The sequence below is a fragment of the Nicotiana sylvestris genome, chromosome 12, assembly GCF_000393655.2.
Source record: "Nicotiana sylvestris chromosome 12, ASM39365v2, whole genome shotgun sequence".
Lineage (NCBI taxonomy): Eukaryota > Viridiplantae > Streptophyta > Magnoliopsida > Solanales > Solanaceae > Nicotiana > Nicotiana sylvestris.
The window spans coordinates 153,323,255-153,339,160 of record NC_091068.1 but is presented as its reverse complement, the minus strand read 5'-3'; the positions used below and the strand labels follow the sequence as shown (position 1 = coordinate 153,339,160).

Below are 15,906 nucleotides of genomic sequence, written 5' to 3'. Positions count from 1 at the left end.
TTTGATTATATCTGATTTTCCTACATGTTTTATGCTTAATGTGCTAAATGTTACCGCTTTGATATTATCTGAACTGTATATAAACTGTGCCGACACCCTTCTCTCTTAACCTCCGGGGATGTGCTTACTGGTTGAGACCCCCTATTCTGTTAGTGTCATACCTTGAAATAAGAAAGAGGCCGGACAAGTTACGAAGCCGGATGGCCTTTTGGTTCCCGGTAAGTTGCCCCCTCCTCGACTCGAGTTGTCCGCTCGGGTACACAGTCTAGAACACCGACTCAGGTTTTGAACATAGAATAACATGACTTCATGCCGGATCCCTAGTAGGAACGCTTATTTGCATCACGTTGCATTTGACTTAGGGGACTCAACACAGGGGTTGGGTCCGTCTAGGACTAGCAACCTGAAATGAAAAGACCATCCTGATGCATCCTACTTGCTCTGTACATATATTTGTTTCGAACCTGCATGTTGACCGATTTCTGAATCTCGGGAATGTTGAAAAATCGAGAAAAAGAAAAGAGATAAGAAAAAAGAAATATCAGTTAGGGAGTTAATTGATTATTTTAGAAATAAAAATCAATGACCAATTACTGGCGAAACTCTGCCGAAATTTTGAGAAAATAAAAAAAAGGGAAAATGTTTTATTTTGTTTTACTAAAAAAAAAGGGCAAAGAAAAATAGAAAAAAAGAGTCTTTTATTTTTGGAAAGTTGGTTGTTGAAAAAGAAAAGGATAAAAAGAGTATTTGTTTTAGTTTGAAAAACATAAGTTGATTCATTATTTGTTGAAAAAGGAAAGGGAAAAAAGAGTCTTTTATTTTTAGTTTGGGAAAATAGGTTGTTTTATTGTCTGTGGATAATGAAAAAAGAAAAAAGAGTCTGTTATTTTTAGCTTGGAAAAATAGGCTGTATTATTTGTTGAAAAGAAAAAAGAAAAAAAAAGTCTTGTTTCTAAAATAGTTTTTATTCGCTTAAGAAATGCCAAAAATGAAAATGGAAAAGAATCATGTTTTAAAATAGTTCGGTTAATTTGCCCGAACTACGCATGGTTTGATTCTCACAGGGCGTGAGATACGTAGGCAACTCTCATCGGGTCCAACCTCCCCTTTGCAAAAATAACCAAAAAATATCAAAATTTTAATTTTTGTCATAAATAAACTAGGTGATGTCGTTTTTGTCAAAATAGCCAAATGTTCCCAAACGGGGCGCCGGAAGGCTGACTTTGCATAAACAACCACCTTTGGTCGTATTTTGATTTTTGACCCTCACAGCCTTAAAATCTTCGCCCCGAGGCGCAGGAAGGCTGTATTTGCAATACCGGGTCATTTATTTTAATTTAAAAAAAAAAAGAAAGAAAAGAGACTGTGGTCAAGTGAATACCGTTCGGATTTTTGGGTCAAAGTTGGCATATAGGGGAAGAAATCTGTCATTTTTGGGGTTTGTATTTCTTTTGATTGGAGTATATGAGTCGTTTGATTTTCGAGTCTGTATTTCATCATTAAGTTGGTCAGTTTTGTTGTTATTATGAAAATGGAAAATTCCAAAAAATATTTTATTATCGTTTACCTTTTATTTGCAAGAACTACGCACGGTCTGATTCATGAGGGGTCATGATACGTAGGCAATCTCCATAAGATTCGACCGCAACCAAAAAAAATGAATGAAAAATGGAAAAGAAGAATTGAATAAAAAAATGGAAAAGATGTTGTTAATAATGAGGACCGACTCAATCCAATTTAACATGTTTTGTTTTGAATTGTGAAGAAAGTTGAGGTGGTTGGTTTGTGGTAAGCTGGAAACACAAGATCTGAAGAAAAATGATAAATGACATCGAAGCTGTTACGAGTGCTCAAGAGACTCAGGGTCAGAGGGTTCAACAAGGGTCTACTGTGGTTGAAGAAAATAGAACACTGAAACAACAAATGACCAAAATGCGTCAAGTCTGGGCCAATGGCCAAGGACAGCCTTGTCACGAGTCACGATTTGCTATACAGCAAGAACAGTACCACTCTCCCAAGTACCACTCGTACTCGTTTGAGCTTCCTGTAAACATCGAGAAGCCTGCCCGAAAGAGAGTACAGGAATAAATAACTCAAAGAGTGAAAAGATTAGAACAACGGTTGAAAGACACGCAAGCAATGGTAGGTCAAAAGAGTGTTGCCTTCAGAGATCTATGCATGTTCCCCGATGTCCACTTGCCACCTGGCTTCAAGATCCCCAAATTTGAAAAGTACAATGGACATGGAGACCCCATAGCCCACCTGAAAAGGTATTGCAACCAATTGAGAGGTGTGGGAAGAAATGAGGAATTGCTTATAGCTTATTTTGGGGAAAGCCTCACGGGAGTAGCATCTGAATGGTTTTTGGATCAAGACACATCTTGCTGGTACGTCTGGGATGACATGGCACGGGCCTTTGTCAAACAGTTTCAATACAACATCGACATCGCCCCAGACCGCATTTCCCTTTCTAACCTAAAAAAGAAACGAACTGAGAGTTTCAGGGAATATGCCATCAAATGGAGAGAGCAGGCAGCTAAAGCTAAGCCACCCATGGATGACCACGAGTTAATCACTGTCTTTCTACAAGCTCAAGAGCCAGATTATTTTCAATACATGACATCCGCAGTGGGTAAATCCTTCCCTGAGGCAATCAAAATGGGAGAAATGGTGGAGAACGGTCTTAAGACAGGCAGAATTATAAGTCAAACAGCTCTCAAAGCTGCAGCTCAAGCTGTCCAAATTGAATCTGGTAACACGAATAAGGGGGATGAAGAAATCATGGTGATATCAGGGTCGAGAAGAGGTCCTAGGAGAACATCCCGAAGGTATGTGCAGCCTCATCAAGCTTCCCATGACCCCCTTAAGCATTACTATCCACCTCCAAACCCCCCATACTCTGTTGATCCTTCCCAGTATGTTGCCCAGTCATCAAATCACCCAAGAAAGCGAGCACGAGTATCACAGAATCTCCACCAGCCTCCGCAAAATTTTCAATTACCTTGTAACCCACATCCAAGCCAGGGGTATAGAAGGGAACAAAAGTTGAAAGATAGTTTTACACCAATAGGAGAGTCCTATGCAAGCTTATTTGAGAAGTTAAAACAACATGACATGGTTGCACCCATTCCTCTAAATCAGGTGGACCGACGTGCGAGAAGCTTTGACTCATCTAAAAGGTGTGAATACCACTCCAATGCTCTGGGGCACAATGTGGAAATTTGTCGGAATTTGAAAAGAGAAATAGAAAGGATGATCCGGGAAAATTTGATTCAAGACAGTGGCACCCAGAATATCACGCTGCATCCCTTACATGATGAGGCACACTTGGTGGGGATGATGCCCGGTGACATAGGGTATGAGAATCCGCGTGGGAACTTGTTGACTGAAGTTGAAGATACTGACGCAGATAGTGATCATGGCAATATGGATGCAAAGCTTAGTGGCTAGGATGCCGTGCTTGGTAATTGGAAAGACGCTCCATTCCCAAGTCAGCCGGGGAGGAGCTTTGGTGGTCCATTTTGCAGTCATTTCTGTTGTCCGGGTTATTTGCAGGGTTGTAATCCAGATATTGTCTTGTGATCAAACCCTCTTATCCTTTCATTTTTGTTTAGCTTGTTTAGTCATAGTGGTTCGTTTAAGTGTTGTCCATGGATGTTTCAGGTTCATTCTAGGGTTGTACTCCAGTTTGTTTGCTTGTTTTGTTATTCGAGTTACTTCATCGTTGTCTAAATGCAAAATTCCGATTTTTTGTTACTTCCAATTATTGTTCTTCGTTTAGTTCTTTTCTATCCTTTTGTTTTGTCTTTTGTCTAATGCTGGTTCTAGTGCCATGACATGCACGCATAATTCTCAGTCGGATCTTTAAAAGCTATGTTAGTCGGGAAGCAAGGAAACCATTTTTGAAAATGATAAGGGCACTTAAGGGAATAAGAACAGATTGGGACGTTTTGAGATTGTTTGACGCCCGAACCATGTGAAACTGGGGCAAGTAAAACATAAAACTCCCCGTAAAAGCAAGTTGGCCAAATTGACAGGGGGCCGGTCGTGGTAATAATAGTAAGAGTGTTGTCGAATGGCACATTATATCTGACAGATGTAGAAGGAAAATGTGTGGAAATGGCCGTCAATTCCGATGCGGTCAAGAGATGATGTGTATGGTTTCTTTATTCTGATTGTACTTGTTTGTATTTGGCATATTTTGAAGTTTGAAATGACGAAGGCGTTTTGTTCTGCTATCTAAACACTTTACCCTTTTGTCAACCTCTTTGAGCCTTATTTGTTTTCTTTCATACCCCTCTTTCGGAATCAACTACACAATTAAAGAAATGCAAGTGCCGGAGATACGTAAATGGAAAAAGAAGGAAAAAGAAAAGGAAAGAAAAAAAGGAAAAGGAAGAAAGGAAAAGGAGAAAGAAAGAAAGAAAGGAAGAAAGGGAAAGAAGAAAAAAAAAGAAGAAAAGAAAAGAAAAGAAAAGAAAGAAAGAGAAGAAAGAAAAAGAAAAATGAAGAAAAGAAAGGAAAAAGAAAAAAAACAAAAAAAAAAACAAAAAAAAACAAAAGAAAAACAAAAAAAACAAAAAAAAAGAGAGAGAAAGAAAATCGCAACAACGTAGTTTCTATGACGTGAACTACGTTTGACTTGATCCCGAAAGGGTACGTAGGCAGCCTCTCTGAGGTTCAGTCATACCAAAACAAAAATCCAAAATTCCCAAGCAAGAAACTTGGGCAGAAATTGTGGTTGTTGTGAGAAGTTGGATTCAGAAAGTTGTAATTTTAACCCATTTTGAAATTGTTTTGAGCCTTTTATACTCTTTCTTTCTAACCCATCCAAAATCCTACATTACGGTCCAAAGAAAGACCTCCTGATCAGTCTTTGAGAAATGCTAAGTCAATCAGGTAAAGTGATTCCTGTCAGGGGCAACGCTCCGGTCCAAACAAGGAAAATGAAGACGAGAGAATCTTATTGATGAAAATCCTCATGGGTAGAGCAAGGTGATGAAAGCTGAGAGAAATAAAAAATGAGAGAGTCTTATTGGTGAAAACCTTCACGGACACCTTGAGGCGACAGTAAGTCGAGAGAAAGAACGAAATGAGAGAGGCTTGATGGTGAAAACCCTTTGGGGCACTACAAGCCGAATAAGGAATGCGAATCAAATTGGATAAGCGGAGCAATGAAGCCTAGTTTCACGGCAAAAAGGAACAACAAGATCTGAACATCAGGTTTGCTTAACAGAATAGGTCGCAAGTGCATGTCAAGGTCATTAGAGTCGGTATCCACATCCGATAGGTTTCTACTGTGTAGTTTTCTTGTTAGGAATCATCTCTTTCTATTGTCCTTTACTCTGTTCCTTTTGTTTTGATTATTTCCCCTTTCTGAGTCTTTTGGTCGTAACAAGTGAGGAATGACTTCAAAATTTTCCACCAGCTTTCCAATTACACAAAACGGGGTCACAAGTCAGGAAAAATAACAAGAGCACTAAGCTGGTAATAATCAACATACTTTGGAATCCTTATGAAACACAAAATTTGGTAGATGTCGGTTCAGGAATAATGCAACAGATAGAGGGTATTGGGATTAAACGGGGAAAAGGGGTATTTCAGTGACACAGATGACGGGGAAAGTGGTTAATCAGTAAACATGCAAGACCTTCAAGAAGAATCAGTTGTCACAGAAAACATATGGGGTCAGATAAGAAGACTAGAAGTAATCATTGAGAGATAGTCATCAAGAAGGGCGGAAGTTATCAGCCAAGTTTCAAAGATGGTCGAACAACGCAAAGCATGGAAAGGAGAAAAGGAAAACCATCCCAGCGGGAGTACTACAACCAACCACCGCACTTTTAAACTGACAGAATTTTCTTTGATTTGAAACAGGGGCATGAAAATGTTATTGATGGCAGAAAGATATGCTATAGGAGGATTATCAAACTGGGGCAGAAATTTTCTGTCGTGTTGAAAATTTTCTTGAAGTCGGGTACCCATCTGAAGAACATGAAGGTCAATACAAGTGTTTTTTAAAAAAAGAGAAAAAGAGAGGGAAGTAGTTTTTAGGAAAGAAACACCAGTTCTAAGAAAAGTAATTTTTGGAGGAATAAAACCCTAGTTTTTAGGGAAGTGGTTTTTTGAAGGAGGACAACACCAGTTTTTAGGGAAGCAATTCTGAAAGAAGATAATTCAAGTTAGTGGGTAGATAAAACAAATTTTGAAGGAAAATGGTTAAAAGAAATCTTAGTCTGATGAATTTTTCACCTAAGATAAAGAAATCTTAGTCTGTTGAATCTTTCACCTAAGATAAAGAAATCTTAGTCTGTTGAACTTTTCACCTAAGATAAAAATCTTAGTCTGATGAATCTTTCACCTAAGATAAAGGCAGAAGTTGGAAAAATGAAAGGAAGGCATAATTTGGGAAAAAATGAAGGCAGAAGTCGAAAAAAAAAGAAAGAAAGGCATAATTTGGGAACAAGAAAGGAAGGCATAATTTGAAAAGAAAAGAAGTTGGAATTTGGGAAATTAAGAAAGTCGGGATCACTCAAAAATGGACCTAGTCTAATGAATTATCTCCTAGAGTGAAAATCTCAGTATGATGAATCTCCCTCCTGAGATCACACAAAAATGGACCTAGTCTGATGAATTATCTCCTAGTGTCACAATCTTAGTCTGTTGAATCTTTCTCGTAAGATGAAAATCTTAGTCTGATGAATTTTTCACCTAAGATAAAGATAAAAATCTTAGTCTGTTGAATCTTACTGATGAATTTTTTACCTAAGATAAAGATAAAAATCTTAGTCTATTGAATCTTTCTCCTAAGATGAAATCTTAGTCTGATAAATTTTTCACCTAAGATAAAGATAGATCTTAGACCGTCGAATCTTTCACCTAAGATGAGAATCTTAGTCTGATGAATTTTTCACATAAGATAAAGTTTAAATTTTAAGATACATTGCGGTCTTTAAATTTTTAAAAGTTGCATTTTAGTCTTATCACAATTCAAGTTTTAGTTCTTATTAGTATGTGGTAACAAACAACCAGTTTTCCAAACTGGGGCAGAAAGTTTTCTTTATTTTGTCTATTTTTGTGAAGTCAGGAGCCCGCCTGGATAATAGAGGAATACATTCAATTTCAAATTCAGCAATCAGGAGCCCGCTTGAAGAACAGAGGTGATACAATTCAAATTTTAGTTTTCAATCGACTTTTTGTCTTTTTGAAGTCAGGAGCCTGCCTGAAGAACAGAGGCATACAATTCAAGTTTCGGAAGTCAGGAGCCCGCCTGTATAACAGAGGTATTTCAAGTCAAGTTTTAATCAAATTCTTATTAATATTAAGTAACATGTACCCAGTTTCCAAACTGGGGCAGAAAGTTTTCTTGGTTCGTTTATTTTTATGAAGTCAGGAGCCCGCCTGGATAACAGAGGAATACATTCAGTTCAAGTTCAGTAGTCAGGAGCCCGCCTGAATAACAGAGGGATACATTCAATTTCAAGTTTCGGAAGTCAGGAGTCCGCCTGGAGAATAGAGACATATAATTCAAGTTTCAGCAATCAGGAGCCCGCTTGAAGAACAGAGGTGATACAATTCAAATTTTTAGTTCTCAATTGATTTCTTTGTCTTTTTGAAGTCAGGAACCCGCCTGAAGAACAGAGGTATACAATTCAAGTTTCGGAAATTAGGAGCCCGCCTGGATAATAGATGAATACATTTCAAATTTCAGAAGTCAGGAATCCGCCTGGAGAATAGAGACATACAATTCAAGTTTCAGAAATCAGGAGCCCGCCTGTATAATAGAGTCAGGAGCCCGCCAGGATAACAGTGGAATACATTCAATTTCAAGTTCAGCAGTCAGGCGCCCACCTGGAGAACAAGGGAAAACAACTCAAGTTTCTAGGGAAAACAGTTTCGAAGGAAGACAGTTCGAGTTTCAGGGAAAATGGTTCAAAGTGTAAGGGAAAATGGTGTCAAGTAACAAGGGAGGACAGTTCAGGTTCAGCAGTTGATGAAGGATGGTGTCAGAAGTTGATGAAGGATGTGAGCTGCTCAAGACATGGCCGAGGTCACAAGCACTACATGTCTGGTCTTGATCCGAAATCTGAAGAAGAACGAAGCACTACATGCAACTAGCAAGCGTCAAGGTTCCAATCCAAAGTCTGCATGAAGAACTATTCAAGACTCAAGATCAAGCTTCAGAAGACTTATAGATAGGAATCTTGTAACTCGTAGTTGACAGGTTAATTAGTCTTTTTCATTTGATTTTGATGTAATAACAGGAACCGCGGACCGGAACCTCGACGGAATAGCACCTCGACCGGCTCTCCACCTCGGTATACTCCATCACCTCACTCATCTCTGAACTACACGTGGCCTGATTCCTTTATAGCCAAGGATATGTAGGCAGCCCAGATACCAGGGCTCGGTCACACTCCCTTCTCTCTTAGTCTTAGTCTCTCCAAATAAGGGTCGGATCAAAAACCTGTCTAGTCAGTCTTTGTCTGAAAACTCTGTACGTTTCCAGTCAAAGAGGGGCAGCTGTAGACATGTGATTTTTGACCCTCCCCAAGATCTTTTATATATTAGCGTAAAATATTTAATTTAGGCATAATATAGATATTTTAAGTAATTTTGACTCTTTTACTTTATTTTAGTACAAGAAAACAAAAATTACAAAAAATAAGTTCATTAATATTTTGTAGTCATTTTTAATCTAAAAAATATATATATAAAAATAGTATCGTATTTTTATTTTTAATATAATGTTTGAAAATACAAAAAATAGATTTGTTTTAATGGTTAGTTTTGTTTTAATAATTATTTTAATAGTAGGACTAATTAATAAATGGGCGCGTATTTTTAATCTCATTCGCGGCAAAAGAATAGAGCTTGGGCTCGAGCAACCCATCTTTAGGCCTAATTTTGGACCTAGCCCACAATTGCCAAGCCCATAATTCCTAGGCCCATACCCCTTAACCTAAAACCCTACCACTAACCTAGACCTATATATATATTAAAAAAAGCCTAAAAACTAAGGAGGAAGAAGCTGGAAAAAGCAGCAAAGCTGCGCAACAAAAACGACCCCACCCCCACCCGGATCATCTTCTTCGTACCCCACCACCTCCCTGAACCCAAACGACCCTACCTCTAAGAACAACCCCTCCTGACTTCGTCAAAAAAAAAAAAAAGGAAACGCAGGAGGAGCTGGGGAAAAGGCAGAAGCTGCGCATGAAGAAGCTTTGCTTCTTCGTTTAAGAAGCTGATAGGAGCAGCAGCTGGAAAAGCTTCGCAACACAAACGACCCCCCCCCCTTTTTGCGCGTCGTTGTTCAGTCCGAACAATCAGCTCACACCTTGAGCAGCCATACACGACCCATGCACGCCAGAGGAAACACCAACAACCTCGTCTCAGCCCGAAACTCGTCGGGAAAACGAGCTCCACCTGCTCGTCGGATCAACGAGTTCTAGACGTGACAAACAAAACCAAGCAACTTCACCCCGCTCACCATCGTCGCTGGACCCTCACCGCGAAGCCGCTATTTCTGGCAAAGCTTCACATCACAAACGGCTTGCCATGGAATCCGGCGAACCGGGTTCGAACCCAGTGGCATACCTAGCTCCAAAACTCCCTGAAATACCCCCCCCGAACAGACATGAAAACAAGCGCAAGAGCTTTGTTTCCACTCTAGAAATCAACTGGTAAACATTCCAAAAAACCATGGTCGAACAAGGTCAGTCGAGGTCGCCGTCTTGCGTCGAGGTCCAGTCAAGCGCTCGTAATTTATTGTTGTAGACGATTCACTGTGCAACAATAAAGATCCATTTCTAAGCTTCTCTGTTTTGTTTTAATGGGTTCTTGTTTCTCGTTTGATTTTAATTGATGTTCTGAAGTAGTTGGTTCATCTCTAAATATCATTCGTTTAGACGATGTGGATTTGATTGAGTGTTTCTTGGGTTGCCGTGATATTTTCTAATTTCTTGACTTTTGGTTGTTGGGTTAATAAGAGTTCTGTGGTCACAATTATATGTTGAAGTCATTTGCTCTAATATCCGTGTTATTGCATCATAAAACAAGTGAAGATAATAACTGTATATAACTAAGAAATAAGGCTCAATAGATGACTACATGTTTCTGTTTGTTATAAAAGTTGCGAATGAAGTAAATTTATTTATTTTTTTTTTTTATTTTTTTTTTGCATTTCGTTTCATTTAGTTGGTTCATTAGCAAATTGATAGTTCATATGATCACGTCGTTTATCTTAAATTAGTTTTAGGAGATTAGTTATTTCAAAGGCATCGTAGTCTCGTTTAGTTAAGTAAAAATCCTTTAAAAATAATTCGATGCGTGCCGTGCCAAATAAAATCTAAAAAATGCATGGCCCTTATTTTATTAATTGCGAATTCCTTAGAAATCGAGGTGTGCCATTTAGTTGAATTTTTCATGGCCCTCACAAATTTGAAAGTGCGTCGTTGCTTTAGGCGCGCTATTTAATAATTTACCTTCCTAAACTCGGGTGTGCATTGATGCGACCCAAATCCAAATCTCGATGAAGTCGAAATGTGTCAACAACCACGGGTGTATCGATTGCGACATGGTTCAAAACACATTTTCACGACGTCGCAAGTCTTTTAAAATAAATAACAGTAAAAGCGGTTTACGAATAAAAAGCACAGAAGTTAGCATGTATTAAAATCAAATAAAATCAAATACAACAGTTAAGCGACCATGCTAAAACCACGGAACCCGGGAATGCCTAACATCATCTCCCGGGTTAAAAGAATTCCTTACTCGGATTTCTGGTTCGCGGACTGTTAACAGAGTCATAAATTTCCTCGGTTCGGGATTCAATCGGTGACTTGGGACACCATTAATCTCCCAAGTGGCGACTCTGAATAATTAATAACTAAATCCCGTTCCGATTGTCCTTTAATTGGAAAAACTCCTTTACGTCCCTTGCGGGGTGTAGGTAGAAAAAGGAGGTGTGACAGTATGCTTATCCCGCATACACAAACAAGTATCATAACGAATCTTTTGAAGTTATCTTCGTTCCAAATCTGCCTCAACAGAAAGCGGGCAGCATGTAAGTATCCAATCATCATTCTTATTTGTTTTATACACTGTATATGGATTAATTATTTTATATTCTGTTTCAATCAATTATTTTTTAGGGATTGTGGAGTGCATGTTGCAACCTTCACGGAGTTTCTGAGCACTATTGGAGAGATTACACAAAAAACACCATTTGATGCCACTCTTCTCCGTCAAAGATATGGTGCTCTGTTATGGGACTATGTTATGTGCAAGATAGATGCTGATGCAATAAGCGAGAGTGAAGCACCTTCAAAGATTGAAAGGCAAATCTCTGAGTCGGAGGCAAAGATGCAGATAGTTTTAGAATAGCTTTAGGTTTTTTTTTGAGTTTATATTGAACAATGATACTGATTGTAGTGGTTTTGGTCATAGATGCTATTTACTTACATACTTAAATTTGGTTAAGTTTGCTTGAACAGGTTTTAGTTAACGCACATGTTAGTTACAATTTTTGAAACTTTATGTATGCTGAATGATTTTTGTTAATGCCAATTTTTGAATTGTATTCAGCTGCATAAGATCGGCTTTATCTTGCAGTATTAAGCAGTTGTATTTAGTTGTATTATTCTGTTTAGCTGATTGTATTAATCTATATTATTCAGTTCAATTCAGTTGTATTAAAGTGTATTTATCAGTTGTCTACAGTTGGTATGCAAGTATATTCAGCTGCATCCATTCAGATGTAACTTTGAATTGACTAGAAACAATACAAGTTATATTTATTAACTTGTATTTAGTTGTATTATTCAGCTGTATTTTTCTCTGATTTCATATGTATTCAGCTATAGTCAATTTAATTGAACTGTATTATTAACCTACAATCAACATTATTGAACATGTTGTATTCAAATGTATTGAACAATTGAATTACCTATATTCATCCAATGTCAGTTAAATTCAACTATTTCAACTAGCTGTCCAGATCTGTATTCAACTGTATTACAGTGTATTCATCCAAAGTCAATTGAATTAAACTATATTATTAACCTATATTCAACTATGTTCAACATGTTGTATTCACCTGTATTAAGGAATTGATATAGTTGTATTCAACTAAGATACTCTCACAGCCACTTCATATATATTTATATATATAAAAATACTACAACTAAATAAATTCAGAAAATATTAACGAAAGTCATTCCACAATATATTACTTCGAAAAGAGAATTCATTATAGCTAATAATGTCATAATAAGTGTTGAGAAATTGTCGAGTCACCAATACATGTCAGAATACAACTATTTATTACATGGAGCATTCCTACAAGTTCGCTTGTTATGTCCTCCCTGCCCACATATGCTACATGAATGTTGATTTTTCGGCAACAACAATTCACTTAAATTTTTGTCGCGCTTCTTCTTTGGCCTTCCAGGAGGTCTTTTCCATTTGGGTGGTAGTACAACCTCCTCTGCAACATGCTCTCGTATATTCCAGTCATTTTTGTCCGGTAGCGGGTACACTGGCACATCGTATGTCATTACAATTGTACTTGGCTTGTAATAGCTAGAGCAATATTCTTCAGGCATTAAAAACTTGCTCTTCAATACAGCCCAGGCATGTGGGCATGGCAATTCATCAATTTGGAATCTCCCACAAACACATTTTCTCTCCAGCAGGCAGACTGTGTAATTCCTCCCACCATCGTTAACAATATGTAAGTATTCAGTTGAGGGTACCACCTACATTTAAAAACAGAAATATAAGTTTTGAACACATTTACATTAATTAACAAATATATACTACTGAGTTAAATGGTTACTATCAACTTCGAAAATTGCAACTTCATCCAATTTCAGTTAAATTCAGTTGATTCTAGCAACTGTATGCAACTGTATTCAACTGTATTACTCTACAGTCTGCATTTGTATGCATTTGTATTCAACCTTTTTTGAGAAACTGTATTCAGGTATTTCCAATCAATTTAAATGTATCAATCACCTGAATTCCATTGTAATCATTATCACGTGCATACAGTCTTAATAATAACATGTATTTACATGTATTCATCTATATTATTTACTAGTTCAAGCAAATATTCATAAAAATTAACGGGTAGTTCTGCCTAAAAAAATTGTATTCAGTTGTATACAGCAATGTCATAAAAAATTAACTTACAGTCATACGGGAACACATGGTCTCATTCAACTCCAACATTTTCTGGTATTTTTTCCCAAGCGTCTTGTATGTCTGAGTAGCTTCTTTACGGTTACTACAATTCCAACGACCAAACATCTTCCTAACTTCTTCGAGGAAGTCATATATTGGCAATTCCCTTGCTGAAACTAGTGTTGCATTGATTGACTCAGCGATATTTGATGTCATTGTCCATCCCCTATTAACAGGTGCATACAACCTAGCCCACTTTTCGTAACCAGCTAACTCTAAGTATTCTTTCACCCTAATATCTACCTTCTCAACCTTCTCCATCAGACTATCAAATTTAGTTTGTGTGTATGCTTTTGCCATCGAGAAGTATATCTCACTCAACTTGGCATGGCTCTTTTTGAATTTCTTGTATATGTTATTCCATAGATTCCATATGCAAACACAATGCGGTAAATCCAGATATACTCTCAATACAGATTTAATGATGCTCTCATTTCTATCCGAAGCAATGCACATGTTTTCCCTTACACCGTATGCTATCTTGAATTGCTCAAAGAACCACGTCCAAGCAGCATCGTTCTCTGAATCAATAACACCGTATGCTAGTGGCAATATATGACCTGTTTAATACAATTGAATATAATTGTTTTTAAATACATGTTTTCAAATGCTTTAAATATTAACAAATTGTATTATTATTGAGGTACTCACCTGCACCATCCAACGTGCTTGCAGAAACGAATGCCCCGGTGTAGTAGGATTTTAGATGACTTCCGTCCACTACAACAATTGGTCTACAATGATCAAACCCCCTTATAAATGCATGCAATGATATATACACGTACATAAATTCATTCTTTGATGTTTTTTCCATTCTTATGTGAGAACCTGGATATGTCTTATCCATTGTATATAAGTATACTGGTAATTTTTTGTATGAATCAGTCAGTTCACCTCTAAGAAAATTCATTGCCTTTTCTTTAGCCCTCCACGCCAACATGTAGCTAACATCAACACCTAGATCTGATTTCACGTCATCAATAATGTCCCTCGGAGTGTATTTCCTCTTATGGTTTGTAAGCTTTGTCCTTATAATACCACTTATAAGGCTGCTACTAGCCTGCCGCTGCTCGTACACTTTATCCTTCAGCGGACATGTATGGTTGTCATTGAATTCTCTCACCTTGAATAATTTCGATTTGTTAATGCTTGAAGCCTTAAACCTCCAATCACAATCTTTTGAAATACATATTAATGCATAGCTGGAAAGAAAAGTTCATACATCAGACAACTTAACGAATCTGACATATATACTTCCTATTCATAAAGTACCAAATTGATATCTGTGTATATGTAATTTTGTATACTAATGAATTCAAATATTGTTAGATGTGATTAAATACAATAAATACAACTAAATACATTCGTATGAATAATCAAACACTTAGTAACATTATAGACATAATATGAAAATAATCATAGCCACTGTTGTATTTTTTCAATAGTAAAATACACCTGAATACATATTATTAAGAATACTAAACAAATATAAATTTTCAAAGGTGTTCATCATCTGGAGGAAACACACAACTACAACTAAATACAACAAAGTTAAACAAACATCAAACCTGACAGCATTAGACCGATCAACACGGAATTGAAACCTTTGAGCTATAGCATAATTCTTCATCACCTCTTTCAATGTAGCCTTATCCTTATACACTTGTCCAGCCATAACCTCATTTTGATTAGTTTTTGAAATTATCAAATCCTTGTGGAGTTCGAACACTCCAATCGCTTCTCCTGAATTGGCAAGTTCTATAGCTAGTGTATCATCTGTATCGGAATCGTACATTTGAACTGCTTCGTCTATCTGCACAATGTTGCCTTGATTTAAACCATCTCCGGAGATAAGCTATTTTTCCATATTTGTAATGCACAGAGGATACATCCCAAATTCTTTGTTCTCTTTTTTCAATTTTACATACACTTTGTAACCCATATCATTGTGTATTTCCATTGGCGTGTGATTGCCTTCAACATTGTATTGTATTTTAATGGTATTTGTGCTCAAATCTATACCAAGTTGATTAGAAATTGAACCAACTAGATCATTAAAGGAAGCATACTCCTTAATCAGTATTCCCTCAATGGAAAAGTCGATATAATTGCCCTCATCGTTCCACTTTCCAGAATGACGCAACAAAACTGTCAAGCTTGCCATATATATAGAAGAGTTATACCTTCTTTTGTATATAATTTGTGTCAATCGATAAGGAGGAGAAGAAAATCGCACAATATAGAAGCAAGTTGCTCTGTTTCTTCGCTTCTTTCACGTTTCTGTATTTCTGACTTTGAGAAGAATACAGATTGATGGGATAACTTTTAAGTTTGTTGAGTAAAATTAGGGAAATCAGAATTGATTTGATTTCCTTCCGTTTTTAACATCTTCGTCGACCCAGATATTGCGCAGATACGTTACGTATTTAGCGCTACATACGTTTGAATACAAGTAAATACATATCATGATTAGCTGGATTTCCTTTTTGTATGCCGCTAATTTTTGTTGTATTATTAAATACACTACCTTAAATACATTAAATACATTATAGATTTGCATAAAATATATCTATAGGACATAATATAGCAAAAGGTTTCTATTAATGGCTAATTAGGACTAAAAGATGGTGCTTTGTGAAAAATTCTCAATAAATATTGCGG

At 37.1% G+C, this 15,906-nt stretch overlaps 1 protein-coding gene across 1 annotated transcript; it reads right to left on the bottom strand.

The window, feature by feature from the left end:
- Positions 1-12,317: 12,317 nt before the first annotated feature.
- Positions 12,318-15,409, bottom strand: LOC104225314 (uncharacterized). Its single transcript, XM_070164693.1, has 5 exons — positions 15,170-15,409; positions 14,814-15,058; positions 13,897-14,447; positions 13,195-13,805; positions 12,318-12,758 (listed from the first exon to the last, which is right to left on the bottom strand). Exons 1-5 carry the CDS (start codon positions 15,407-15,409, stop codon positions 12,318-12,320), a joined length of 2,088 nt encoding a protein of 695 aa, XP_070020794.1.
- Positions 15,410-15,906: the final 497 nt, after the last annotated feature.

Excerpts from the sequence above, each read along its gene's own strand:
- LOC104225314 (XM_070164693.1), bottom strand. The coding sequence starts at position 15,409 with ATGGCAAGCTTGACAGTTTTGTTGCGTCATTCTGGAAAGTGGAACGAT. Across the intron at positions 14,448-14,813 it reads GATCGGTCTAATGCTGTCAG|CTATGCATTAATATGTATTT; the intron begins GTTTGATGTTTG and ends TTTTCTTTCCAG. Across the intron at positions 13,806-13,896 it reads AAGCACGTTGGATGGTGCAG|GTCATATATTGCCACTAGCA; the intron begins GTGAGTACCTCA and ends TGTATTAAACAG.